This window comes from Sphaerodactylus townsendi, linkage group LG11, assembly GCF_021028975.2.
Source record: "Sphaerodactylus townsendi isolate TG3544 linkage group LG11, MPM_Stown_v2.3, whole genome shotgun sequence".
Lineage (NCBI taxonomy): Eukaryota > Metazoa > Chordata > Lepidosauria > Squamata > Sphaerodactylidae > Sphaerodactylus > Sphaerodactylus townsendi.
The window spans coordinates 30,054,773-30,081,081 of NC_059435.1; the positions used below are offsets into that span (position 1 = coordinate 30,054,773).

Here is a 26,309-nt window from a genome sequence, read left to right on the forward strand (position 1 = left end):
GGGAGAAGTGGGTGGATCTCCTCCAAGCCAGCAGGATCCGGCGAGATCCAGCTTTTACCCACACCCGCCGAGTGACCCACAACAGAAGCCAACGCAGCCGCGTTGAAGCAGCGTCGCGCCGCTGAAGAGCCGCCTCGGCCGCCCAGCATGTAAACAATACATGGAAGTTGGCAAGCAATGCTGAGGCAGGCAGCAGCAGCAGCAGCAGCAACCCCCCAGTGACGGCGGGGCGCCCGGAGCAGCAGCCCCTCGCTGACCTCCCCCTGCCCAGAAGGGCCGAGTGCCCGTCGGCTTCCTCGAGGGAGAAGCGAGCGGGATCGGATCCAGTCAGCCGCCCGGGCGAGCAGCAGCAGCAGCAGGAGGAGGAGGCGGCGGCGGCGGGCGGAGGCTGAAGGCAGCCCGGGCAGCAGCAGCAGCAGCAGGAGGAGGAGGAGGAGGAGGAGGAGGCGGCGGCGGCGAGGATGGCTTTCCAGCAGCTGGCCGACGCTGCGGAGAAATGGTGCTCCAGCACCCCCTTCGAGCTCATCGCCACCGAGGAGAGCGAGCGCAGGATGGATTTCTACGCCGACCCGGGCGTCTCCTTTTACGTCCTGTGTCCTGACAACGGCTGCGGGGACCATTTTGTAAGTGGGGCTGGGGGAGCCTCCTGGGCGGAGAGCGGCTTTCGATTTCTTTCTAGAAACGGATCATTGTGTGGGGCGGAGGGGGGGGGGCTCTCCCCCCGCCCCGCTTCTCCCCTCGGGAGGGCCCGGCCGCCCTTCTCTCCAGGATTGCAGAGCCGCCCCCGAGCCGTTTGTGGAGGCCGGCTGCCTTTTCCGGCCCTGGGCATCACCGGGGCCTGGGGGAGAGGTTCACAATGGCCCCTTGCCAGGGCAGGGCTGGTTCCTTGTTAGCCTCCCTCCCTCTCTTCCCCCACCTCCACTATCCTGCTTGTTTGCTGTCTTAAGGTGCATACCTCCTCAGGGTATCAGGGGTCAGCCTCGGGGGTAATGGGGCTTGTGGAGTAATAATGAAAGCAGCATGCCTCTGAGCATGTGCAGAGTGCACCCCCTCAGCGCTCTTGATTAATAGGGAGGGTATACACCTCACATTTCAGGCATTATGGGACATACTATGGATAACTTTCAACCTGCTGCTTGGAAGCCCCCAAGTTCAATGCAGTCAACCCCCCCCCCCCCCTTTGGTCAAGGCAGGCAGGAGCCTTTGGTGGACAAGTTGTACAGGCCAGTGGGTAGGTTGGACATGCCCATCCTTCCAAACCCCAGGGCTCCACAGGAAGCTTCTGTACCCTTTTGGAAAGGTTGAGCTGGAAGCCACCCTGCCCACACTGGGACTTGTTTTGTACGCTTTCCTGCGGCTGACCTGATGCACAGGCAGTCATGACTACCTGGGTTTTTTCCAGGGCAGGAGGGGTGGACTGGTCTGTCCAGATTGTTCACTGGCTTCCTATTCCCATCCAGGGCCAAAGGATAAGGGGTCTTGGAGCAGGCTGGAGGGAAAAGGACTGCTACCTTCAGCCAAGCAGTGAGAGAGATGTGTTAGGGGACGTTTTATGAGGCAGTTGAATGGGAGGGACAACGAATACTTTCCTCACTGCCTCCATTGGTGGGAGCAATCGTTTGTTCCTAGCATATCTCCAAATCAGCAAAATGGAGTCTCTTGTCTGTGGTCACTGGTAGACCAGCCTGTAAAGAAGTGTGTGTGGGGTGGGGGGGGGGGGGGGAACAGACTGAGTTCTTCATGATGCCATGATTTGAGATCAAGAGCTGTCCCTTCAGGAAAACCCATAGATAGGGGAAGGCTATTATTCATCCTTTTCCAGGGGTCAACTTTAGCTTTTCTAAATGCAGGTACTAAAGACGAGGGTGATGCTCCTTCCCTGTCAGTTAGTTTAGCTAATAGCTTGTGTGTCCTATGCCTTACCCACCCTTTTCCTGAATAGAAGGTGGGCTTCTATTCTATCCCAGCAAATGGAGAATGTGTATGAATAAAATGGAGTCAAAAGGATAATCCCCCCCCCCCCATCCCCAACAGTTTCCTTCCCTGTATCCACATTCAGCTTTCACGATTCAGCTTTCACAAGTTCAGGGCTTGAACTAAGGAGAAAATTATATTTCAAAGCTATTTGGGGAGGAGGGAAACAACCTCTTCTTTGCCATTTGGATACAGTGGAAGTTTCTTAGTTTTTTTACTAGCAGCAGAAACAGCCAGTACATGCTGGTCTGCTAAAGTAAAAAGATTTTCTCCTCCTGTTTGATCATAACAGCAGAAATGCTACTAACAAGTGAATACCCTCTTTTCCGGATTGAACAGCTTGGTGATAATTAGAAACTTGGAAATAATATAAGAATGAGCTTTTACAAATCTGATTTGTCATACACAGTTTAAAAGTTGGGCACCTGAATATTGCTGTGGAAACTAGTACTCATGGGGAGGGGGTTGTTAGAAAGACTTGACAGCTGTTGAAAAAGAAAGGATGAGTCCTCTTTGACAACTATTAAAAACTAAACAAAACATTAAGTTGGGAATTGCGGGGCCTGCTAGTACAAAAGCCACATGGGATGGGAAATATAGCAAGGAGGGGAAATGGCTGAGATTTAGGATCCATCCTTTTCCTTTGGAGGTTGTAAGAACAGAACATTCAGTTTTAAATCCAATGAGAAGAAGCAAATATCAGGTTAATGATTAGCTTTAAACAATGAACTGTTCTTGATTAGACTTTTATCTGTTTCACTGCAAAAAGCCTTGCACTTGTATGTGTGAATCCAGCCAGCTTTTCTACCCAATCTTGCCTAACTGTCCTGCTTACTTCATGCCTTGCTTCCCATGTCTTTTGTCCCTGCACCCCTTGTGGTCTCCAGCATATAAGTGGGTGGTCAAAGGGGACCTCCATATCTTTAGCATGTTCGACTGGGGTGAGAAGGAATCTTTGGCTGAAGGCCTGGCTGGCTGACCTTCATTCCAAGACAGTAGTGGCTGCATACCCTATTCGGAGCTGCCCTGGAGAAGGTCACATAACAAGAAAAAAGCTATGCCAAATCCAATGGCAAACCTGACAGAAGACCATCTTCCGGGTTCACTTTTTGATCTCAAAGTCCTTGCCCCGCTTCTGCAGAGATGCATAGAGATCGCACTGGTCTCAGTTTAATCAGTTCTTTTGTCAATTCCAACAAAACAAAGTTTAACCCAAAGGGGGATAAAAGCAGCAAGGATAATCACGGCAACAATTCCAAACCCTGATTATGCAGCAATTACAGTAGGGGGGCAGGTGAGTCACTTTCTGGACACAAGGATGGGGAAACACAAGGATGACTGGAGATAGTGGACAAGGCTACTCCCTGGAAATGCCAGATTCCTCGTCATCAATTTCTATCTTCCCCAGTACCTAAGAATCCAGAAAAGATTCAGAGGACAAGGTCACCACTGCAACAGAATGGTAGAACCAGTCCCCAACATGGAATGTTACCAAGGCATCTACTCTATATTCTTACAAGGCCAAAAAAAATGGGGACTAGAGAGCAATACTGGACTTCACCAAGCTCAGGAAATCCAGGATGGAAATGTTGAGGTCCTTGTGAGTCAGGGACATAGGTATAGATTTTTATGGGAGGGGTTTTCAAGGGTGGGGCCAAACCCCCACCCATCCCTAGGGCATGACCACTCCTCTCCAAGCTGCGCCCCCGGCCTAGCGCTTATAAAAGCAGCTCTCCGAGGCCGGGGATGGCAGACTCCTCTGCCCTCCCCTGCCCCCCACCAGTTGGGCTCCCAGGCAGCAGCCGGCAGTCCCTTGGCATAGAGGGAAAATGGAGCCCGGTGAAAAATCTGAGCCCCACTCCCCGGCAGCCGCTGTGATGCTGGAATCCACCCCCAAACAGCATCACTTTCAATGGTGTTTAAACTAGAGAGCCCAAATTATCCTTTTAAATCCACCTTAAAGGGAGAATCTGGGATCCCCAGTTAAACAACATTGAAAGTGATGCTGTTTTGGGGTGGATTATCCCCCACCCTGAAACAGCATAACTTTCAATGTGGCGTAGTGGTTAAGAGCAGGTGCATTCTAATCTGGAGGAACCGGGTTTGATTCCCTGCTCTGCCACTTGAGCTGTGGGGGCTTATCTGGGGAATTCAGACTAGCCTGTGCACTCCCACACACGCCAGCTGGGTGACCTTGTGCTAGTCACAGCTTCTCGGAGCTCTCTCAGCCCCACCTACCTCACAGGGTGTTTGTTGTGAGGGGGGAAGGGCAAGGAGATTGTAAGCTCCTTTGAGTCTCCTACAGGAGAGAAAGGGGGGATATAAATCCAAACTCTTCTTCTTCTGAACTTAGGACCTCAGATTCTCCCTTTAAATCCATGCCGAAGGGGGGTGGATTTAAAAGGAGAATCTGGGAAAATTTGGGGGGTGCCTGCTGTCAGGGGTGCAATTGTTCAGCTAGAAGCACCAAACTTTCAGGGTATCTTTAGGAGACTCTTCTAATGATACCACCTAGGCTTGGTGAAGTTTGCTTCAGGGGGTCCAAAGTTATGGACCCTCAAAGGTGTAGCCCTGATCTTCTATTAGCTCTCATTGGAAACAATGGGATGGGGGCACCCCCTTTGGGAGTCCATAACTTTGGACCCCCTGAATCAAACCTCACCAAACCTGGGCAGTATCATTAGGAGCATCCCCCAAACAATCCCTGAAAGTTTGGTGCTGCTAGCCTAAACAATGCGCCCCCTGCAGGCCAAAAACTGGAAAAACACTAAAAATGTTTTTAAAACCCACAAACGGGAGGGCGGAGCTTCGGACATGAATGGGGGGGTTGAACCCGAGAAAACCCCCTTACTTACATCCTTGTTGTGAGTGCTCCTCTACCGACCCCCCTGCAAGGTAGGCCAGCTTGGCCCAGTAGGGCACTCGGCTACCTTTCTGGATCAAACAAGATGTGACTCTTGACTATTGCTCATAAGCTCTTCTGTCAGGTAGACAGGTAGAGTGCAGCAGGCTAGTCCTGCAATCTTGAACCTATGCACCACACCAACCTACTCCCTCTTTCCTTGCCTTCCGTTTATCCTTCTCAGGAGGTTCCCTCCCGCCGGGAACTCCTTGCTCCAGCCTGCCAGTGGTTGGCAAGCTGTCTGTTGAACCCTGCCAGCCTGGGACTGGCTCCTCAGCTTTCCTGGCCCTCCTCTTTGATTGCAGCCTGGCTGGGGCTATGCTGGCCACACCCCACTCCCTAAGCTGCTGATTGCAGCTTGGCTAGGGCTGTGCTGCCTCTACCCTTTTCCCTGGAACTGCTGTGGCTTGCTCTTGCTGCTCAGGCTCTCTTGCCATTTCTCTGTAATTCATCCCAGCTTCTGGCTTCCTGGCGGCCCCTGCTTCTGTTGGTAAGTCCAAGGGCACAGCTGCCAGTTGTGGAGTGCTCCAGGATCCCTGGGTAGGCTTTTCTCTGTAATTCATCCCAGCTTCTGGCTTCCTGGCGGCCCCTGCTTCTGTTGGTAAGTCCAAGGGCACAGCTGCCAGTTGTGGAGTGCTCCAGGATCCCTGGGTAGGCTTTTCTCTGTAATTCATCCCAGCTTCTGGCTTCCTGGCGGCCCCTGCTTCTGTTGGTAAGTCCAAGGGCACAGCTGCCAGTTGTGGAGTGCTCCAGGATCCCTGGGTAGGCTTTTGTGAAAGGGGGTGGGTGGAATAGGCTGCAGGGCACTGGGAGGCAGCCCCATTTCTGGACAGTTCATTATAGAGCCATCCAGACAGGGGACTTCCTCACTTCTCCAGATCTACAGGAAGCACACCTTCATGTTCTCATCCTTCAAGCTTACTGCTGCTTCTTAAGGTTCACGACAGAGGAAAACCATTTCCAGTTTCGAGTCCTACCCTTCGGGCTTTGCACTGTCCCAAGTGTCTTCTTGAAGATACTTCAGCCCATCATATACCCTTACCTGGATGGCTTGCTATTGAAATCGAGATCCAGGGAGCAGGTGATAGCCAACACCCAACTGACTATTCAGTACCTGCAAGAGCATGGATCCCTAGTTAATCTTCCCAAGAGCTCTCTCATACCTTCTCAGAGCCTCAACCGCTTGGGACTCATTATCGACGCAACGCGTATTCCTCCCAAAGAACAAGGTTTGGAAGATATGGAAGCAAACAACCCTAATCATTAGGAGCAATGTTCTTCACTGATGAATCTGGCCAAAACTCATGGGTACGTTGGTCTCTACCTTGGTTGCCATTCAGTGGGTTGGCTCCACTTTTGGCCCTTACAACGACTTCTACGAGCGTTCCAAGTGGACATCGTGAACAGCAGTGACAAGCCTATCACAGTTCCATCAGATGTGAAAGTGGCACTCCAATGGTGGACATTACCAAGAACCTTCAACAATAGAAACCCTTCTATATTTGGGACCAAATCCATATATTTACAGATGCAAGCCTCACAGGTTGGGGGGGGCAGCCCTAGAGTATTGTCTGGTTCAAGGAACATGGTCCCAGGCAAAGACACAATTACTGATCAGGCTTTTAGAGAACAGGGCCATCTTTCTGCTCATAAACACTATCAGAACCAGATAAGACACAAGCATGTACTCATTAGAACCATCAGTGTCTCTGCCAAAATATATATCAATCATCAGGGGGGCTGCAGATTGGCAAGACTACACTCACAAGCGGTCATATATTGAGATGGGCAGAAGCCAATCTGGCCTTGATTCAGGCTGAACATTCAACATAAGGCGGGCTGACTAAGCAGCCAGTGTCTGTTGGAGTTGGAATGGTCTCTGAAGAAGACTATTCCTAATAGTAACCAAGGAGTTTGCTACTCACAAGGACAGCCAGGTGAGCAGATTTTACTCCAGGTTTTTCCATCCAAAAGCAGAAGGAACAAATGTGCTGTTGACTCCCTGGTATCTGGGCTTCATGTATGCAGTCCCACTGCTTCCAGTGGGAGTGGTGAGATGCATTCAAGAATCGGGAGCAATGGTTATTGTGAAAGCCCCATATTGGTCACATAGACCGTGGTTCCTCCCTGAAGGTGATGTCATTTGCCATGCTAGTACTTCTCCCAGAGGACCAAGATCTCTGAGAGCATTTCTGTACCTGTGGCCACAATGGTTCAACACCTGTGGCCACATTTCTGCACCTGTTTCTGCACCTGTGGCCACAATGTTTCCGTGTAACCGTTTGGAAATTGAAAGGAAAAAATCAGTGGGTTTGAGATACTCAACAGTCCTCCCACACTTTAAGAACATTTCTCCCTCTCCATCCTCACATTCAGAGATTCCTCAAGGGAGTGGCATATTGTGTCCCCTGCTCATAGTTCACAGATTTCCCACATGGAACCTATATACTATCCTTACAATTGTAACTAAGGGCTCCTTTGAACCAGTCAGGGACATTTCCCTCAAACGGTTGCATGTGAAAACCCTGTTCCTTGTTGCTATAACTTCGGCATGTGGGGTATTCAAACTGGGAGCACTGTCGATCTCTTCAGAGATGTGAATTATCCACAAGGGCAAGATCATACTACACATTGACCCCACATTTCAACCCAAAGCAACGAGTAGGTTCCATGTCTCACAGAAAATATCCTTACTATCCCTCTGCCCTAACCCCAAATATCCTAGTGAAAAACCTTGCATGTTAGGAGAGCAGTCAATGTATTCCTGTGTAGAACTGAAGTCATCAGAAGGTCGCAGTCACTTTTTATTTCCTTAAGCCCTCCCAACAGGGGCAAACCAATGTCTAGGGCTACGATTAGTTCATCCTTAAAGTCTTGCATCATGGAGACCTACAAAGCCCAAAATCTGACTATTCCACTAGGCATCACAGTTCACTTATTGAACTGAAGAGGGGGGTAATTTCTAACAGGAATTGGAAGTTCTAGGAACATTCTTTCCTGTCTCTTTATTGGAAGGGTTGGGAATCACCCACCTTCAAGATGTCCTCCTGTCTTCAGTGGAGAAGGACTCTTCACAGTGAATATCCGGTGGATCATTCTCTCAGCCCATCAGTCTTCTTCCATGTTGTCATGAGATAAATAATACATTAAACACAGAAGGGAATGCATGCTATACATAGACAGTATGGCAGTTCTTATCATTATGTCTGCTGGAAATCATAGAATCATAGAATCAGAAGAGACCCCAAGGGCCATCAAGTCCAATCTCCTGCAATGCAGGAAGAAATGACCAAGGATTCTCCACATCTTCCCCTTCATTTTAGTATAATTTTAGATCTTACTAATTATCCCAACCTACTTCATAAAGCTTGTTATAATTCCCCCAAAAAGAAGTTACGCATAAATGGAATTAGATACACTGTTTTCTACAGAAAAATTAAAGTAGAATCGAATATTCATCTGCCACATGCTGGACCTTCTTTGTTGTAGAATGTTCTCCCTGGGTCCTAGTGTCCACCTCGTTCTGTCCACCCCCACCCCCCTTTGTTCAAATGCATTTAAAAAAGCCCTTATGACTTTGTAAGTGACTGAAGATTAGCCTAGGGAGGGGCACACAAAGTTACGTTTTGTTTTTCCTGCCTTTCCCCTCCACCTTAGAGCTCTTACTTTCCTTTTTCTATAGTGCCCACTATTTGTGGCTAGCTTTGGAGCCTCCATGCTGCAGCTGCCATCTGCAAAATGTACCCAGAAGTCTCCTCAGCTTGCATCTCATCCAATAGCCTTTTCGCTATAAAAAGCAGATGAATAAAATGTAGTGTTCTTGGCAATCCTGCATGCGTGTCATTTTTTCCTTTAAAAATTTTAAAAATGAGATATCCTTAAAACGTCACAGAGTTGATCTGAGAATCATATCCATTTAGAAGGCTGGTCTGTTCCTCATTAAGAAAACTGGGTAGATGTGGCCTCTGCAGAGGCCAGGTCTATCCATTACTTTCAATTGTGGAGAGATCAACTGTTCCAGACAGCAGGTCTATGTGTGATTGAAAGTAATAAGTAGACCTCTGTGGAGACCAAGTTGATTCATCACCTGTTGATGGGAGGTAGACCAGCCCTCTGAACAGTTGCAATTCTCACATCAACTCTGAAGTTTTGAAGATATCTAATTTAAAATAAAAGGGGGGGGGGGAGAGATGTGTACTCCATCAGCCATTTTGCAAAGAAAACATGACTTCATTTTAAAAAGGCAAGTTTTTCTGGTAGTCGTTCAATGCACTATAAATGCTCTTTTATCAAAGTACAAAGTGTAATACTGCACAGAATATTGGTTTTGACAAAGGCTTATAAATGAGATATAATGCTCATAGTTTTTTGGGACTATTTTCTACTGCGGAACCATGCTACTTTCTCTTCCGGCTGCACCACAACAGACTGCACTTTAATCTTTCCATAGAAAAGAGTATAATAGCTGTATTTAAAAAGCCCTGGGGCAGTATTTTCAATTATACTAGGCAGTTTGCCACGGCTCTCACAGGATAATAGTCAAGAGCAGGTAGAAATGTTAACTGTGCTGATAATGCTATTACAATGTGGTTGTCTCTAACGGGTTGTGTTTCGTAATGGGCAGTTGAAAGTATAGCTCTAGTTAATGAAACTCAAACTTCATTTGATTTGTAAAAGAGCTGACTTCACAGTCACCTGAGGTTGCCAGTTGCTGAAATAAAAAATTCTGGGGCGTTGGAGGGTATTTGGCCATAACCCTTTGGAGTCCGAAGCAGGGCTCAGATCACGTTCAGATAAAGTCATTGTGGAGGTAGACTCTAGCGCAGTGGTGGCGAACCTATGGCACGGGTGCCAGAGGTGGCACTCAGAGCCTTCTCTGTGGGCACGCACAAACAGAGGTCGTCATGTGGGGGGAAATACCCCCCCCCCCCAAAAAAAACACACACACATCTAGGCTGGCCTGGGCTGCTGGGCTCAATTATTAGCATTAAACCTAAGACCTAGTTTTGGGGAAGCAGTGTAGGTAACCCTTTTAAGCTGTTAAACCCCACTGATTTTCATGCGAAGAACTAAAGCGCGATCCTTTACCTGGGAGTAAGCTCTGTTGCTGGCAATGGGGTTTGCTTCTGAGTAAACCCTCCTAGGGTCGTGATTCAGCCATTCGAAGAGTTGCATGGTTGCTTCAAAGCAAAGCCACCAACTACCACCAAGCTTACTCCCGAGTAATGCATGTCTTGGAGCCAACCGTTTTTTCTAAACTAAAACCTCAGTATTCAGGTTAAATTGCCATGTTGGCACTATGCGATAAATAAGTTGGTTTTGGGTTGCAGTTTGGGCACTCTGTCTTGAAAAGGTTCGCTATCACTGCTCTATCGGCTGTTAACTGGTCTAGCAAGGCAGCACATCCAGGACATCCGTTGCAAACTAATCTTTTCACTTTAACTGCTTGGGTCCACCTACCCATGCAACAGAGCATGTGAGGAGTGCCATCTGCCTGCCAGTTTGAGATGCTGGCAGTGAGGTTTCCTCAGTGGTAACTCCTGTTATGTGGAAAGTGGTACCTGGGAAGTGTAGGAGGCCTCATCACAGGTTTATAAAGCTGTGATGCATCACAGGTCTGTTTGATAATGTTTGTATTTAATTGTAGCTGAGCTTAGCATCGTCGCTCTATTGTGTCTTGGTTTGTTCTTTTGGTTATTGTCTCTTGGCTCTGTAGTGCTACTATTAAATTAATGTAAAACCCCGTGAACTTTTAGAAAATTATGGCAGTCCCTTGTTTTGCCTAACACTTTAGTTGGTCAATCTGAAATGTAGCTTCATGCTCCTGGTTAATGATTTGAATCTGTAGACTGCTTCCTGCAGTATTTATTAGGAATATTAATTCTGATACCCATGTCTCAGAGCCAGTTGACACAATCACTTTTTAAAAATGTTTCAAGTGAGCAGAATTGTTTTCTTCCCCTTTCAGAGGCTTTGCATGTGTTGGAATAGTCACTGTCCCCAGTCTCTGCCTTCCCCATTCCCTTCTCTCAGATGAAAGTAACCAAGGTAAAGAATCTGAGGGAAGTTCAGCTAATTAAAATATAGTTGCAAACCATCATTGGTACACAAAGGCTGACTGTCTTTTTAACTTACTAGGAAAGTTCCTGACGGGCTGCCACCCTGGCGGAGCACTGGCAGCCAGTAGCAAGCTGAGATAGGTGTGGTTTCTCTGTGCTGTAGGGTCAGGTCATGGTGATGTTGAAAACAGGTTTAGGCTCACCAGCTTGTTCCAGGTCTGTTTTCACATCCCATTCCTTCCATGTGGATGTGTCCTTTCTGAAGAAAGAACCCCTCACAACAGGAGCCCATTATGTTTCAAGATCTACAGTTATTTGAACATAGCTGCAGAGTAGTTGCAAAGTAGTCTTCCTTGAAATGTAATATTCAGATGAAATAAAGCTTTCTAGTCTCCCAGAGATAAAATGGCATGATGTACAAGTAGAGTAATCAACTGTTTCTCCCCATTTTCTTGCCTTTTGATATATGTAGACTCTCCTCAGTGTGTATATGGATGAAACAGTTCCCTCACAGCAAAGGAGACATAACCAGATTTGAAATGTAGGAGTGAAGACCAAAACAACACAATCATCCACCTAGTCCACCTGAAAATTATCCATTAAAAAGTATTGAGTCCTTATAGGCAAATATACTCGAGTCTATATATAACGGAGCCACTGAAATCCACTCTTATGTCCTTTCCTCAGTGCTGACCACTAATTTATTGTATTGTCTGTTCTTTCACCTGGTCATATTCATCATCCATATGGTTGTTAGCTGACTCTCCCTTTCTAATCTTACTTAAGTATGAGTCGGTTTGAAACTTACTTAAGTATGAGTCGGTTTGAAACTAGTAGGTCCCTGCTAAGGCTTCTTCCGAATCAGCACTTGAATGGTTGTGAAATTTGGCATTGCCTTGTGCTCCCATTTTAGAGAGTCTTCCACTCTGACATCTTTCTTTTTATCTGAGGTCATCGACTCAATGACTGTTTAATAGGTGTAACCAAATGCTGTGGCGCTCATGGGTTAATCTGTAAACTGGTGAAATAGAGAGGGATCAAAAGCGCATTCATTATATTTAGATGGTCACAAGTTCTTTCCCCTTTATATAAAAGGGTCTCCAGTAGCAGGTATTGGGGAAGTCACGAGTCCTTGGAGACCTTGGAAAATCACTGCCAGTCAGATAATATTGAGTGATGGACCTGTGGCCTGACAGTGCTATATAAGGAAACTTTACATATTCATATATGTGTGCCAGATCTTAAACCCGTCTTCCATCCCTCCAGTCTCTGCATTTTCTCCAGAGACTTCAGGGCAGCATTATGAAGGATTTTATCCCTGAGAGCCAGCATGGTATAGTGGCTGGAGTGTCAGACCATGGTCTCAGAGACCCTTGTTCAAATCCCCATTCGGCCATGCAAGTGTCCTGGGTGACCTGGGGTCAGTTACACAAGCTCAGAGGGACCTATCCCACAGGGCTGTTGGTAACATTAAAATGAAGAAAGGGAGGATGCTATAAGCTACTTTTTTTATCAGCCCACTAAGAAAAGGGGGGTATAAATGAAGTAAGTAAATAAATCTTAGGCTGAGGGATACAGATTTGCCCAGAACTACCAAGTGAACTTGATAGCTTAATGGAGCTTCCAGCCTGTATATTCTATATCCCCAGCCCACAGGTCCAAGCTTCCAAATTTCTCCTTTACCTGTTAGTTCCCATTCGCCAAACTCATTGTTTTGGCTGTCTGTGCTGTTCAAGGTTTTCCCCCAGTAAAACTTGTATCACGGGAGCAGCAGTATTTGTCACCTTTTTGACAACTTTCCCTTAAATATTTGTGAATATTCCTTGTCTTTCCAGCAGCTCAGTCAATGGGAAGTTACAGGTGGCAAGCAGAAGCCAGTCTTTATTCCACTATATATTGGACCTTGTGAAACAGCTATTCTGATGATCTCCATTCCTGCATCCAAATAATAGTGGTTATGCATAGGATACATGGAGTCCCACTAAGTTCTTAAGCAAGCTAGCTTGAGAGCTGAATGTTATTTAGTACACAGTGGTGGCAAAACTGAGTAAAATATCTCCCTCCACTATCAGTTTTTCTCGCTCCCTTGACAGTCTTATGTCTCTCCTTTAAAAAAAAATTAATTATTATGTAGAATTAGAGATGCTGTCTTACAAATTAAAAAATCCTGGATTTTATGGGTTAGCTCCAGCCAGCTTCTTTCTAGAGAAAAAGGCAGGGACAATCCTTTATGACCACTAAGGAGGGCTGTGCTGGGGGTCACGGGGGAAGGATGTTTTGACTGGGAGGGTAATTGCATGGGTTCAAGACAAAATTGGCTGGATCCAACTGAGTTTGTGGAGAGATGTATTTCATAGGCAGGAAGTACTTTGAATGGTATTTAGAAGGCTTGAATTAAAGCATTCATGCTGAACAATCATTCAAATGCCCAGTTTTATAAACCCGATTATAGCATTTTGTTTGTTGACTATAGCTGCAGAATCCACTACCATAAACACAGACAACGTAAGAGCAATTATGTCAGCCTGTGTCGACATATTGGGCAGGTAGATTTAATGGGAAGGAGCTATCCGCTGCCACAGGCACTGAACCAGCAAAGAAAAGGGCCTTTCAGTAACCAGAAAATTGTCTTGGTCTTGTTCTCAGAAAGGTTTTCCAGCTGAATACTAGCATGCATCACTGACTATTTCAAATTCTACCTTAGGTCGTCTGAAGTTAAAGATGGAACAGTGTGACCTTACAGGGTAAACAGAGCTGGCTTGGTTTAGGCAGGAAAATGATACTGCTCCAAAGTATTAAGAGTTTTATTTTTCTTACTGCCCTATCACATCTATTTTCTTTCTGTCTGCTGGCAGATGACTTTCCTCTTGCAATTTTACTTGGGTTCAGTGAGTTCCTTAGCAAAATGACCTCCCTAGTACTTCACAGGGGGAAGCTGGCTCTGTAATAATCTTTGTGTTTTTACTGGGAGTGGAACCCAAATCTGTTGCTTGCATCCCTTTGTAAATAATTGAGTCAGAGATTCAGATGCATAATCTTATTTGAGAGGTTTGGGGGGGAGAACTGGTTGTTGTGAGTTCCTGGCTGTGTGGTTGTGGTTTGGTAGTTTTTGCTCCTAATGTTTTGCCTGTATCTATGACTGGCATCCTCAGAGGCAGTCACAGTGAGAAGAGTTTCTCTGCATGGCACAGCAGGGAGACTGGAAAATGCTTCAGGATGCACCAAGAATCAGCCAGTTTGATGTATAACTGGGTTCCTGGTCTTTAATATTTGCCTCCAAGAGGAAACCACAGCAAGTGGAGCATCTCTTATTAACGAGGCTGCCAACACAAGTGAGCCCCTGTGCCCTTAGCAGCTGCATAACGCGCAACACTTAGCAGGTAAACTTTGTTTCCTACCTATTCCTCCTTAGAAGGGAAAAGGATTCTGCTTTTTGAACTTCTGCATAGGCGAAGAGCCCTGGAGCCCAACTTTCCCAGCTAGCACAGCAGCAGAAAGAGCAGCTCCAGTGCCTTCTGGAGCTCTGATTTTTGTGCAGCTACTGAAGGCTTTTGTGAACCCTTGCATGATACTGGATCTGGCAGACCTAATCTGGTTTCAGGATTGCTCAGGCAGGGCCCAGGACATGCCAGAGCAATACTGAGACAACGGGCAGTATCCTACCGCTCTGTAAGTGGGAGGTGATGTTCTCATGTGTTCCTCTCCGTTGTTCCTTCTAAACCCTGGAAGGATCCGTCTCAGAATCACGAGATCCATGTGGAAGAAGAGCCCCATGGAAAGGGGGACAGTGATGAGCAACAAGGAGCTCAGATCGCTCATCCTTCCTGTTCTGCACTCTCAACAGCACTGAGAAGAGAGGACAAGGTCACCCCCTTGTGGCTCCTTCCTGCAGTTCTTCTGTGTGCATCCTGTGATGCCAGAAGTGAGTTCTCCATAAGTCAGAGAAAGCTGCAGGGGTGGATGTCATGGATGGGCCAGGTGCAGTAGTTGCCAAAGACTCCTCCAGGAAAGAGTCAGCCAGTGGCCCTGGCTCTTATCCACAGCCAGAAGGGTCATGGGATGAATCAGCTTCTGTGGGGTCAGACCAGTGCAGTGACCCTTCAGGCATTCAGCTCTGAGCCAGCTGTGGAAAGCCACTTGCCAGTCTTCTCACCTTTCTTGTCACCAGAGCCTAAGGAATGGTGTAGAAGGTGAACATGCAGAGTCCTACCGGCCAGAAGGGAAAGTGCACACCTGGCAGCCCCACACAGGCCCAACATGGACAGCAAGGATGCGCGCTTACAGGACCACGTCTGAGGCAGCAGGCAGGTACAAGGCATTATAGGCCTTCTAAGTAGCTTCAAGTTTATAAGCAGCAGAAAGGGCGTAGCCATGTGGAAGCAATGCATCTGTTTACTATCGACATTGCTGCTCCTGCTCTGAAATGACTGCTCTTTGTTGCCCTTGGCTTGGATCTTTGGACGTGCTGCTTCGGATTCCCCTTGGACTGACCACTGGGAGTTTTTGGAGCTTTTCATGCTTGATGCCTGTAACTGGGAAACATGACAGTGGAGGAGAATGGTAGGATGCCACCCACTGTATGAGAAGCGCTTCATGCATTTTGGGAGGAAAAGATACTGCCATGTTAAAAACTCATTATTATTCGTATGGACTCCAGTGCTCTTCCATGCATGTCCCAAAGCATCTCATTACTTGCTGTTTGGGAGGGCAGGGACTCAGGGATTATATGAAGAGGCAATATACGGCCTCTGAACCGCAAGGCAATCAATATTTCTCTCTCTCAATTATGTGCAAAAAAGAAACTCTCTGCATGATTATATGCTAATGACAGGGCTTTGCTGTCATACACTTAATTAGGCTAGAGATGTCTTTGGAAATAAATCCATTTTTCTTTTGCTAGAGAACACCTGATTATTAATTAGATGGAAATCAGAATGTTTGGGGTTTGGAAAGCCACAAAACTGCAAGCAATTTCGGATGGTCAGCTAGTGGAAGTCCTTTAAATATCCTATCTGTTGCATTTCTTCTTCAAAGGATCTTGGATATCTGCACATTTCTTTCTTCACAATCAGATGGGTAAATATTTCTAGCAAAACGATGACATTTAATTTAAATGTGCATACTACTCAGCCTATTGTAAAGTGGTCACATTATGAGAAGACAAGAGCCACTAGAAAGTACAGTAATGCTAGGAAACATTGAAAGCCGCAGGAAAAGAGGAAGACCCAGCCTGAGATGGATTGACTCTGTAAAGGAAGCCACAGTCCTCAGCCTGCAAGACCCGAGCAAGATGACGAACTATAGGACATTTGGGAGGACTTTGATGTTGGAAGAAAGTTTTACAGATACCATGGACTACCATTGTGCCCACCTTAGTTCTTAATGACTTTCATTCCTCCAGTATTCTGAATGAATGGGCTTGATAAATTGCTTTGAGTATAGTGCTGAATGGGATGGAAGGAGATATAGTGTAGCCCAATCTTAGAAGCTAAGCAGGATCGGTACAGAGACCACCAAGGAAGGCAATGGCAAACCTACTATTCACTTCTCACAAGTTGGCTGCAACTTGATGGCGCTTTTGCAAACACACATGGTGCTGAATATGGTTTTGCACAGTCTTGCAAAAGGGGGCTATTGTGATTTCATTGAAATCTGTGATATTGTTCTTACATAATATTGTTCCTTGCTAGTTGAAATCTGCTTAAGAAGTAAAACTTGCTTTGCTTGTCCTGTTTCCCCCTCCACCCCAAATTAAAATAAAACATTCAAAGCATATTTTGACACCCATTTTTTTCTATAAAAATTCAGCATTTTCATCTGCACATCAGTAAAATCTTCTTGCTAACTTACAAGAGGAGATGGTAGCATGATTCGTCCTGCTTTGAAATATTGAAAGCCAGTATCTTTGCTCTGAAGCGGTGTCTTAAGTGCTGTCAAGTTGCTTCCAACTTAAAACAGCTCTATGAATGAATGACCTCCAAAACATCCTATTGTTAATAGCCTTACTCAGGTATTCAAAGTGAAGACTAGGGCTTCCTTGACTGAATCAATCTGTCTCATGTTGGATCTTCCTGTTTTCCTGCAGCCTTCAGTTTTTCCTAGAGTTATTATCTTTTCTAGTGACTCTTATCTTCTCCTAATGTGATCAAAGTACGATAGCCTCAGTTTAGTCATTTTAGCTTCTAGGGACAGCTGTTTTGATCTACAACTCGCTTATTTGTCTTTTTGGTAGTCCATGGTATCTGTAAAGCTTTCTTCCAACATCAATTTCAAAGGGATCTTTTTCCTGTCAGCTTTCTTCATTACCCAATATTCACACTTATTTCTTCAATGTCCATCCCACCCTTCCCCATTTAGGGCTGAACTCAGGGTGGCTAATGGGGATTACTGTGGCATGAATTAATTTGATCTTGGTCGTCAGCAACACATCATTGCTCTTAAGGATCTTTTCTAGCTCCTTCATAGCTGCCTTTCCTAGTCATAGTCTTCCTCTGATTTCTTGGTTGCAGTCTCCCTTGTGGTTGATGATGGAGCCAAGGAATAGAAAATCTTTAACAATTTCCATTTTTTCATTATCAACTTTAATGCTGTGTATTCCTCAGCAGTCATTATTTTTGTCTTCTTGATACTGTCATCCTGTTTGGCACTTTCTGTTTTAACCTTCATCAATAGCTGTTTAGAGTCTCGATTGTTTTCTGCCAGTAGTGTGGTGTCATCTGTATATCTCAAACTGTTGATGTTCCTTCACTTTTTCACTTTTCCTTCATCTAAATCTGTTCCAGCTTTCCTTATGATATGTTCTGCATATAGGTTGAAGAAGATAAAATACATCCCTGTCTGACAGCTTTGCCAATTAAAAGCCATTCTGTTTCTCCATATTCCGTCCTAGCAGCCTTTTGTCCCAGAGTATATGGGTTCTGCTGTATGGTGCTGGAATCTCATGATATTGATACATAACATTTAATTTCTCAAATTTTTTTGAATCAAGGTTTTGAGATTTTGCTTCAGTATATGCAAACAACAAGTTGTAAACTTTTCCTTGGACCAGTCATTTTTACATATGCATACATATTTGGCTGTGGTTATTTTTAAAGAAACTTCTATGCAAATAGAAAAATAAGCTAGCTTTCTTAATGATCTGCTGTTTTTCTACAGATGGGGAGTTACTTGGTAGAGAGAATTTCCAAACAATTAGATCCCATAAAACAGCCTGAAATGGTAATCTCCAGGAAAAGCTTGTTTGCTTGTTTTTTAAATACTGATTGTCTGGACTCTGAGTTGACGTTGGCAACTCATTGGGAAGTCAAAGAGATTGAATCTACTCTGCAAAAGCAGTGGTTATTTTTAACTATAAATTGTATGGTTTAATCATTAAGAATGTCATTACACATGTGCTTATATAACAAGCCTTTCAGAAATGATTTTGAAATTAATCCTCTTTATATCTACTTAATTTGAAGGAAATTTTCAGTGGGTTTTTTAAAATGGAGGACTTGCAACCCTGGTGTGTGTGGTCAAGGCAGTGTCTTTCAACTTCCTTAGCTAATCTTGGCAAATATTTAGCATCTTACTGCTGATCTCAAGAAACTGAACTGAATTTTAAAGTTATCCTAGGAAAATCCGCCATATCACTTCAGGCCAAGAAACTGGCGGAGCAGCCAGGAGCAGGGAAGCCTGGCCAGCCACCTGCCTCCCCATGCTTATCTGGGCCGTTGTTTGTCCCTGGGTACAGGGCAGGCTTTGGGCTCCTGTAGCACTCGCTGGCTGGCTTCAGACTCAGGGTGGTGGGTGCAAAAACGCGGCTCGCTCCTCACTCCTGCACTGCTGCTGGTCTTTTCTGGCCTCCAGGTGGGGGGCGCCTGCGCAAACTGCACCCACCCTCTCTACCCCTCCGCCCATCAGAAGCCTGAGTGAGCATGCCCACCAGGCCTGCTGACTAGAGCCTTGCTTAGGCCACACGTCTGCCCAGGCAAGCCCACACATGCCCAGCAGTCAGCATGGAAGAAGTGTGGGAGGCAATTTTGCACCTCCCACATGACTTGACAGGTTCATGCTGGGGTCAAATGTCCCCGGATGTCCCCGTTGGCGCTACACCTCTGCAAGTGTTCAACTGAACTAGGTCCTCCAGTGGTGGCCACCATACCACTCAGGTGACCTGACTGGTGGCAGGGACTTTTGCATCTTGACCAGACTTTTCCCAGGGAGAAGGGAAGGGTTGATCAGCAGAAGGGTTGATAAGAAGGCGCAAGACTTGGGGAAGGGGGGCAGGTAAAGACAGTTTGGCTGTTGGGTGGGAAGAAAAGAAGAAAGTAGGAAAAGGGGGAGGCCATGGGGAGAGGGGAAAAGAAAATAGTGTGGGAGGGGATATGGGCAAAATGAGATTTCTGCCTCTCCCTCACTTTTTGTTTTATTAGGATATTAAGGAATTGTAGCTCCTTCAGACCTTAAGTTACTCAACTCTGTTTACATCTACTAAAATAATTATTCTGGTGTCTTGCCAAAAAAACCCAGAACCCCCTTCTATAAACGATTTGGTTAATTGTATCTATAAAAGAATTGGTTAATAGAGCTTTATTAACCAAATAAACATACTACCAAAGAATGCAAAGAAATAATTCAGTGTACTGACACTGTGGACTCAAGGCAATTTTTATTATGTAATGTAATGGAAGGTGCAAATAAAAATACATGACATTGCTTTTTATGAATTGCTGTAAACACCTTTTATTTTTTTTTCTTTTCATTGCATTTACTGCCTTTAGGTAGTATTATGTATGTAGGAGTTACAATAATAAAAACCTGAAACTGGAAAAATGATAAATTAACCATTAGACTCCCATACTTCTGCACCAAACTCTCTAGATCTCATGAAATGAGTAGTTTTCACATGTGACACAAAACAGGCTTCATTCATTGTCCCACTAAATCTGTGTAAAACAGTCCATTTGATTTAAGGGAGGCTGGTTCTTTTTATGCATCACATTAACAAGTTTTGAGCACATTCATAAATAGCTTGCAGAAGGCCAAAGTGTACTTTTGCTGTTCTGCACGAAAAATGTCCTTGGACTCCAGTGGGATTAATCCAGAGAACCTGATTTGATCATCGCACAGTGCCTTTGCTTTGCCTTTGCTCAGTGCTACTATGGACAAACACGGCCTAGGCCTGACATCTAGTTTTTTCTCTATGCAGGACTTCCTTTTTTATGATGACACATGCAATCATGCTATTCTCACACAATTGCAATCTCAAGGGGGGCAATCCAGGAACAGTTTTACAGCTGCTTGGATGAATTAGGCTATAATAATTTCCTAGTATAGTTGCTAACAGTTCTCCCAGAATGACATTTGATCTCCAGACTGCAGAGCAGTGGCGTAGCTATAAGGGGACGGGGGAGGTGCGTCATGCACCAGGGTGTGCACCAGTGGTGGCAGAAAATTGCCCCCTCCCCACTCCCCCCAACTTATCTTAGTTTAAAAGCAGCCTGGTGGGAACTACACTTCCCAGGAGACGTTGCGAGCCCCATTCCCTGCAAGAGTTGGGTCTTGCAAGGTCTCCTGGGAAGTGTAGTTCCCACCAGGCTGCTTTTAAAGGCTGCTTTTAAACTAAGGTAGTTCCCACCAGGCTGCTTTTAAACTAAAGTAAGTGGGGGGAGGGGGGAGGGAGAGCGGAATTACCATTTCTTGGTCCTTGGTCAGCCATCCCCAAATGCCTTGCCGGACAGATCAGTTCCAATGGAAAAAAATGCTGCTTTGAAGCGTAGAGTTTAGGGCAGTATACCCTGCCTTTCCCAAGTACCACCTCCAGATCTCCAGGAATTTCCCAGCCCAGGGTTGGCAATACTAGTCCCCCAAAAAGGGCTGCCATCACTTTGTATGCAAATATTTCAATCTTGAGATAGTCTGAAATTTCTTATCTTTTCATCTGTCACTTATTTTGGAAGCAACTTTCTACTGAGATTAATGGAGGAGGATTAACAGATTTGCACATAGAGGTGACCTAGAACCAGGGGCAAGGAACAGGGTTAAAAAAAATCACAAAGAAAGACAAATTTGTTCATGAGCAGATTTCAAGACAATACACAATCTCTACACCTGTGGTTCTTCTCAGAATACAGCTTGGGACCTAAAAGAAAAAATTGTGACTCTCTCACAGGGTATTTGTGAGACCAGGTGGGTACTGGTGATGGAGCCTGGTGAGGCAGGAGTAGGGGGGTCTTCAGAGGATTGGATGGCAGATCTTGAGTCAGTGCCTCTGCAAAATATGCAGGGGCCATATAATATTGCCTGTTACTCAGAAATGCTGTATATTTATAAACAATAAACTTGAAAAAGCATAGAAACTTGTTCAGTGTTAACTGATGGGGATGGGGCAAATAGAGTAGAATTATTTTGTGTGGGGATCCTGAATATTGGAATACGTTCAGGATTGGCTCTCACTTTCCGCCTTTTGCATCGTTCTCACTAACAGTCGCTGTACACTACATTTTCTTTTGCATCTGTAACATGGTGCGATGAAAAGTATGCATCTCCCCCCCCTCAAAAAAAAAATAGGGATCTGCCCTTATTTTCGTAATTTTTTGCAACCTCTAGAACTTTGTTCAAGGAGTACAACACCACAGGCCGATGACCATTACAAACTATCATCAGCTATGAATTCACTTGACTCTTGACCAGACTTCCTTGTAAAAGTAATCTCTTCTTTTGCCTACGTGATGATGATCAAATTTTGCATATCCCAAGAGTTGCATGAGGTGCAAATTGTTGTTTGAGACACCGACATAATTTTATGTCCTTTGGCTTCCGAAAGGAACATCTATTTTCATACACTGCCCTGTCTCTGTGGGGGTTTCTTGTACCTTGGATCCTTGTTATTTGTAATCTAATTAAGTATCTCCATTAAGGAACGTTCTGCTTCTTTGCTCTGAAAAACTGTGGGCACAGCTGGATCAATACTATAGCTGCGTGTTGTCCTAGATACGCTGGATGTGAAATATATCCAAAATAGAAGAGTGTTTGGAATAAAAGAGAAGGCATAATGGCTCGATGGTAATTACACTTAGCAAGTTAAGTTGCATTTCAAGCACGTACATCCTGAAGGGCTAGAAATGTCATGGTGCCTCTAAAAAAGTGGGTTTTTCCATATGTTGTGTCCTTAAAAATATTTTGGAAATGTTTATATACAAGTAAGGTATTTGTTCCTACTTTGGAAACCAGCTGATGTTTGGGTAGGGGGGCTTGCTGCCGCTGATCCCACTTGTTTTTGTCCCAATATTGTTTTCTCTCGCCCCACCTTACTTAGTGTGGTGTACCAAAACAAACCTTGGGAAGGGGCTGTGGCCATGAAGGTTCCCAGTTCAATCCCTGGTTGTCTCCAGGGAGAAGCATCTGGTAAACAGATGATGAGGGGGAAAAACTCTTACACTAAGATCCTGAGAGCCACAAGAAGTCTCATTAGAGCATTACTGTCATGCTCCGATGGACCCATGGTGCTGATTCTCTTTAAAAGGCAGCTGGCTTATATGCTTAGTGTTCCACAGCTGAGGGGAACATACGTAGGTACGTATTTACGGATGGAAAATAGGAGTGGCGGATAGCAGGCAGAGTGGTTGTGCCAGGCAGACAGGAATGGTCCCCACCTTCAAGTGGCGCCCCGGGCACATGCTATACATGCCATACCTTATATACACACTGAGGACATGCAACAGAACTAAAACATGATGAACAAGGCTGATCTTGGCATTGAATGAGAGGAGAATTATTCTAGAATTTCCCTTTTGCATTACAAACTTCAAAAAATGATAAAATGGTTTTGGAGAATTTGCTGTAATATGTAAACACTTGGGTGTCTGCAGCAGAGATGGGATTTGGGTTACAGCCACAGCTATCCACTGGACATTAGGAGCAACATGGATTCTGAAGGCCTTCCTGTTTGCTATCGGAGTTTAGAGACCTGGGAGTTGGAACTTGCTCATCTCCCTGAGCTTTCCTGAGGGTTTAACTGCATATTAAGTTTCACATTTACCTGCCACAAGGACTTTTAGTCAGATGACAGCTGTGAGTCCCTTGTCAAATGGCGTGCATTTTCCTGATCCAAAACAATCCGGGGAACACTTTGCATGCTATTTCTCATCATACGGCATGAGGGGAAGGCAGACGCCTTTTCTCATTGCAGTCCCAATCCCAGTTAGGACTCTGCACACTTAGTAATCAATGTTTTCCAACAGTGGAAGATCGTTGCAGTTGATGCTTCATTAAAAGCCTCTGTGGCAGACACACATGTAAAAACGTAAAGGTGTTGTTAGGCTCCGTTACACAATTCTACAAGTCCGAATCATTCATTAGATGATTCTACAAGCATCTCCCTTGTCCCTTTTTAAAAATGAATCTGGAAGCACTCTTGCCTAAGTTTAGCCTCAGTTTTGTCTGTCTTGACTCGTTTTTGTCTTTTAGCATGTGTGGAGCGAAAGCGAGGACTGCCTTCCTTTCCTGCAGTTGGCTCAGGACTATATCTCTTCCTGTGGTAAAAAGACACTCCACGAAATACTGGAAAAAGTCTTCAAATCATTCAGACCTGTGAGTGATTGTTTGCTTTTGCCTTAACTGTGTGAGCAGTTTGGGTCTGACTTTCCACACAGCCAGAATTCTTTCAGTATGACTTTCTCAGAAAGGCTATTTTATCTTTTAAAAGTGTGTAAAAAGGGCTTAGTTCTTGGAAATTACTTTTCTTGCCCTCCCCCAGTTTCTGTATTTTTTCCGAACTGAGATTCCCAGCTGGGGCAGAAGACAAACCCAAAATGGTTCTCCACCCTTAGGAGGAATGATGTGGTGGCTGATATATATTTTTTTATGCTGCAGAAAGTTTGGCTCTGTAGGAGCTGTTGTGGTGGAGTTACTTCCTGGCACGGCTGTTGTGGAATTTCACATATTACTGTGTAGTGAGATGAGGTATACTGGGAGGGAAGGAACGTGAAACAGAAGTGGTTATTTTTTCCTAGCCCTTGAGATGTAGGCCTATAATAGGTTCAATGTTGCTGGAATAGCATGACTCCCATTGTCCCTCTTGCATGGTTCTGGTCATGTTAAACCAGGCCGATTGTACAGGAGTGCTGACAGTGCAGTTACTTTCTTTGTTGGTTTTCTTGTGCCAAGGGATGTTGTCAATCCCTCCACCCAAGTAAGTTGCTCCCAGGATTGGTCAGAGCAATGTGGCATGCAAGTACAAAGAAGCAAAAATCACGCTGCTCCATAAGAAACTGCTGCAAACGCTCGTGTGTCAGTTATGTCTTGACTCCAGGAAATCACCCCTGAGGACAAGGGAGCCTTACAAGCCAAAGGAGAAACATGTGGCAAATAAAGCAGCTCCTGTCATTTCCACCTTAAGCACTGGAAAATTTAGGAATCACTGCCATAGGTTAAATTATTAGCATAGGTAATAGTTATTATTACCTATGTTTACTGTTATAGCTGTCAACGGATACCTGATACTCAAGGCAGCTTATGGGACTTCAAGGCATACCACAGTACAGTTAAAATACAGAGAAACCACAAAACTGAAATACTCAGGAAAATCTCCTTCAAAATGCATAGGCATAACTTTCATAAAATATGAGGAGGTAGGTGGGTAATTGACCAGGTTAACTACCGTGTAATGTGTAGCTTGGTCTCTGCCACTGCAAGCCAGTAATTACTACAACAATTCCCTGGATTTAAGACCCGACACTGAAAACTCAGAAGAGTCAGAGTCAAGCAAATGGATATGCAGTTGAGGCATCAGAGTCTCAAAGTGCCGATGCTTCTTGACTGGCCACCTAACCTCAGGTGGCGGAACACAGACCTGGGACTCAATAGAAAATACCTTCAACTGGTGAGCAAGTTGATGCTGAAGAAGATGGTCTTGAACTGCTTGTCATTTCTTACGCTTACTCAGAGGTGTCCTATTGAAAATAGTGAATCTAATGTCCATGTGGACTATATCATTGCATTTTAGCATCTTTCAAATTATGTACTAAACCAGGGGTAGGGAACCTTTAACACTCAAAGAGCCATTTGGACCCATTTTCCATGGGAAAAGAAAACACTTGGAGCCGCAAATAATTTTTGACATTTAAAATAAAGATGACACTATATATATAGTTTTTTTTAACCTTTTACTCCGCTCATTCTGAGAAGTGCATGGATGTGCTTGGATGAAGCCGGTGGCTCGGCCTCGCCGGCCGCTGGGAAAACACTCGCCTCGCTCCAACGGGGCGGGTGAGAGGGGAAGCCCAGGGCGCGGCCCAGCTGACCGTGGGCAGTTGGTGCGCCTGCCCTGCTGCCTGCAGGGCGGGCAAGGATGGGGCCGGCGGCTCAGCTGGTGGAGCCACAGTGCAAGGGCAGAAGAGCCGCATGCGGCTCTCGAGCCGCAGGTTCCCTACCCCTGTACTAAACTGTCTGATATCTGGTATTATATCAACAGTCCATGTCCTTAACTATGCAGTGTTATCTATGAACAGTATTTGGGCAGAAAGCAGGAGGAGGGTCCAAGGGTTACTTCCCTATGACCTTATATGTTTAAAAAGAACTGAGATTGACTATATCTTCCCATAAAATGACCAGCTTAATTACAGTGTAATATGTAGCTTGGTTTCTTCCACTTCAAGCCAGTAACCTACTACAACCCTTCCCTGGATTTAAATTGAGTTACCAGGTGTTACAAATATAACACATGAACTGCTTTTTATCTAAGAGATTTTGTCATGCTAGTTCACATTACACTTACAGTGCATATCCTTTTTCTTTCCCAATAGCTATTGGGGCTTCCAGATGTAGATGATGATGCATTTGAAGAATATAATGCAGATGTGGAAGAAGAGGAGGCAGAAGCCGACCACCAGCAAATGGGTGTCAGTCAGCAGTGATTTTTTTGGAGGAAATTAAAAATATATTTTATTCTACCAGGTGGGGTCTTTATGCTTCTGCATTAGCATTTTTTTTAATTAGCACATCACACTGGAAAAATCTGGCTCCCAAATCCAAGATTTACAAAGATAAGAGAAAGCAAGCAAGCAACAATATTTTTCAAAAATCTGTGATGAGCTTTGCAAAGAAGCGGCCTGAATTTCACTCCTGCTTCAGTGAGGTTTCTATGGCGTTGTCTTGGTAGCATTCTGCCAATGTTAACTTAGACCTAGTTTTTTTTTTCTTGCTGACTTGTCTTTTTGTTGTTTTTATTATTATTATTATTATTATTATTATTGTTTGTTTGTACAGAAGAATTAACGTTTCACTGACCTGAATGTGATTTGAATGTAGGAATTATTTGGTTGGTGTGTTAAGTGCTCGCGTGCCCTTACTGAGGACCATCCATGCAGAGAATAAATGCGATCTGCACTTTC

General features: G+C 45.0%; 1 protein-coding gene across 1 annotated transcript; it reads left to right on the forward strand.

Moving 5' to 3' along the window:
• Positions 1-26,309, forward strand: MTURN (maturin, neural progenitor differentiation regulator homolog). Its single transcript, XM_048510968.1, has 3 exons — positions 1-623; positions 23,386-23,508; positions 25,722-26,309. The coding sequence occupies exons 1-3, from the start codon at positions 462-464 to the stop codon at positions 25,830-25,832; spliced, it is 396 nt and encodes a 131-aa protein (XP_048366925.1). The 5' UTR covers positions 1-461; the 3' UTR covers positions 25,833-26,309.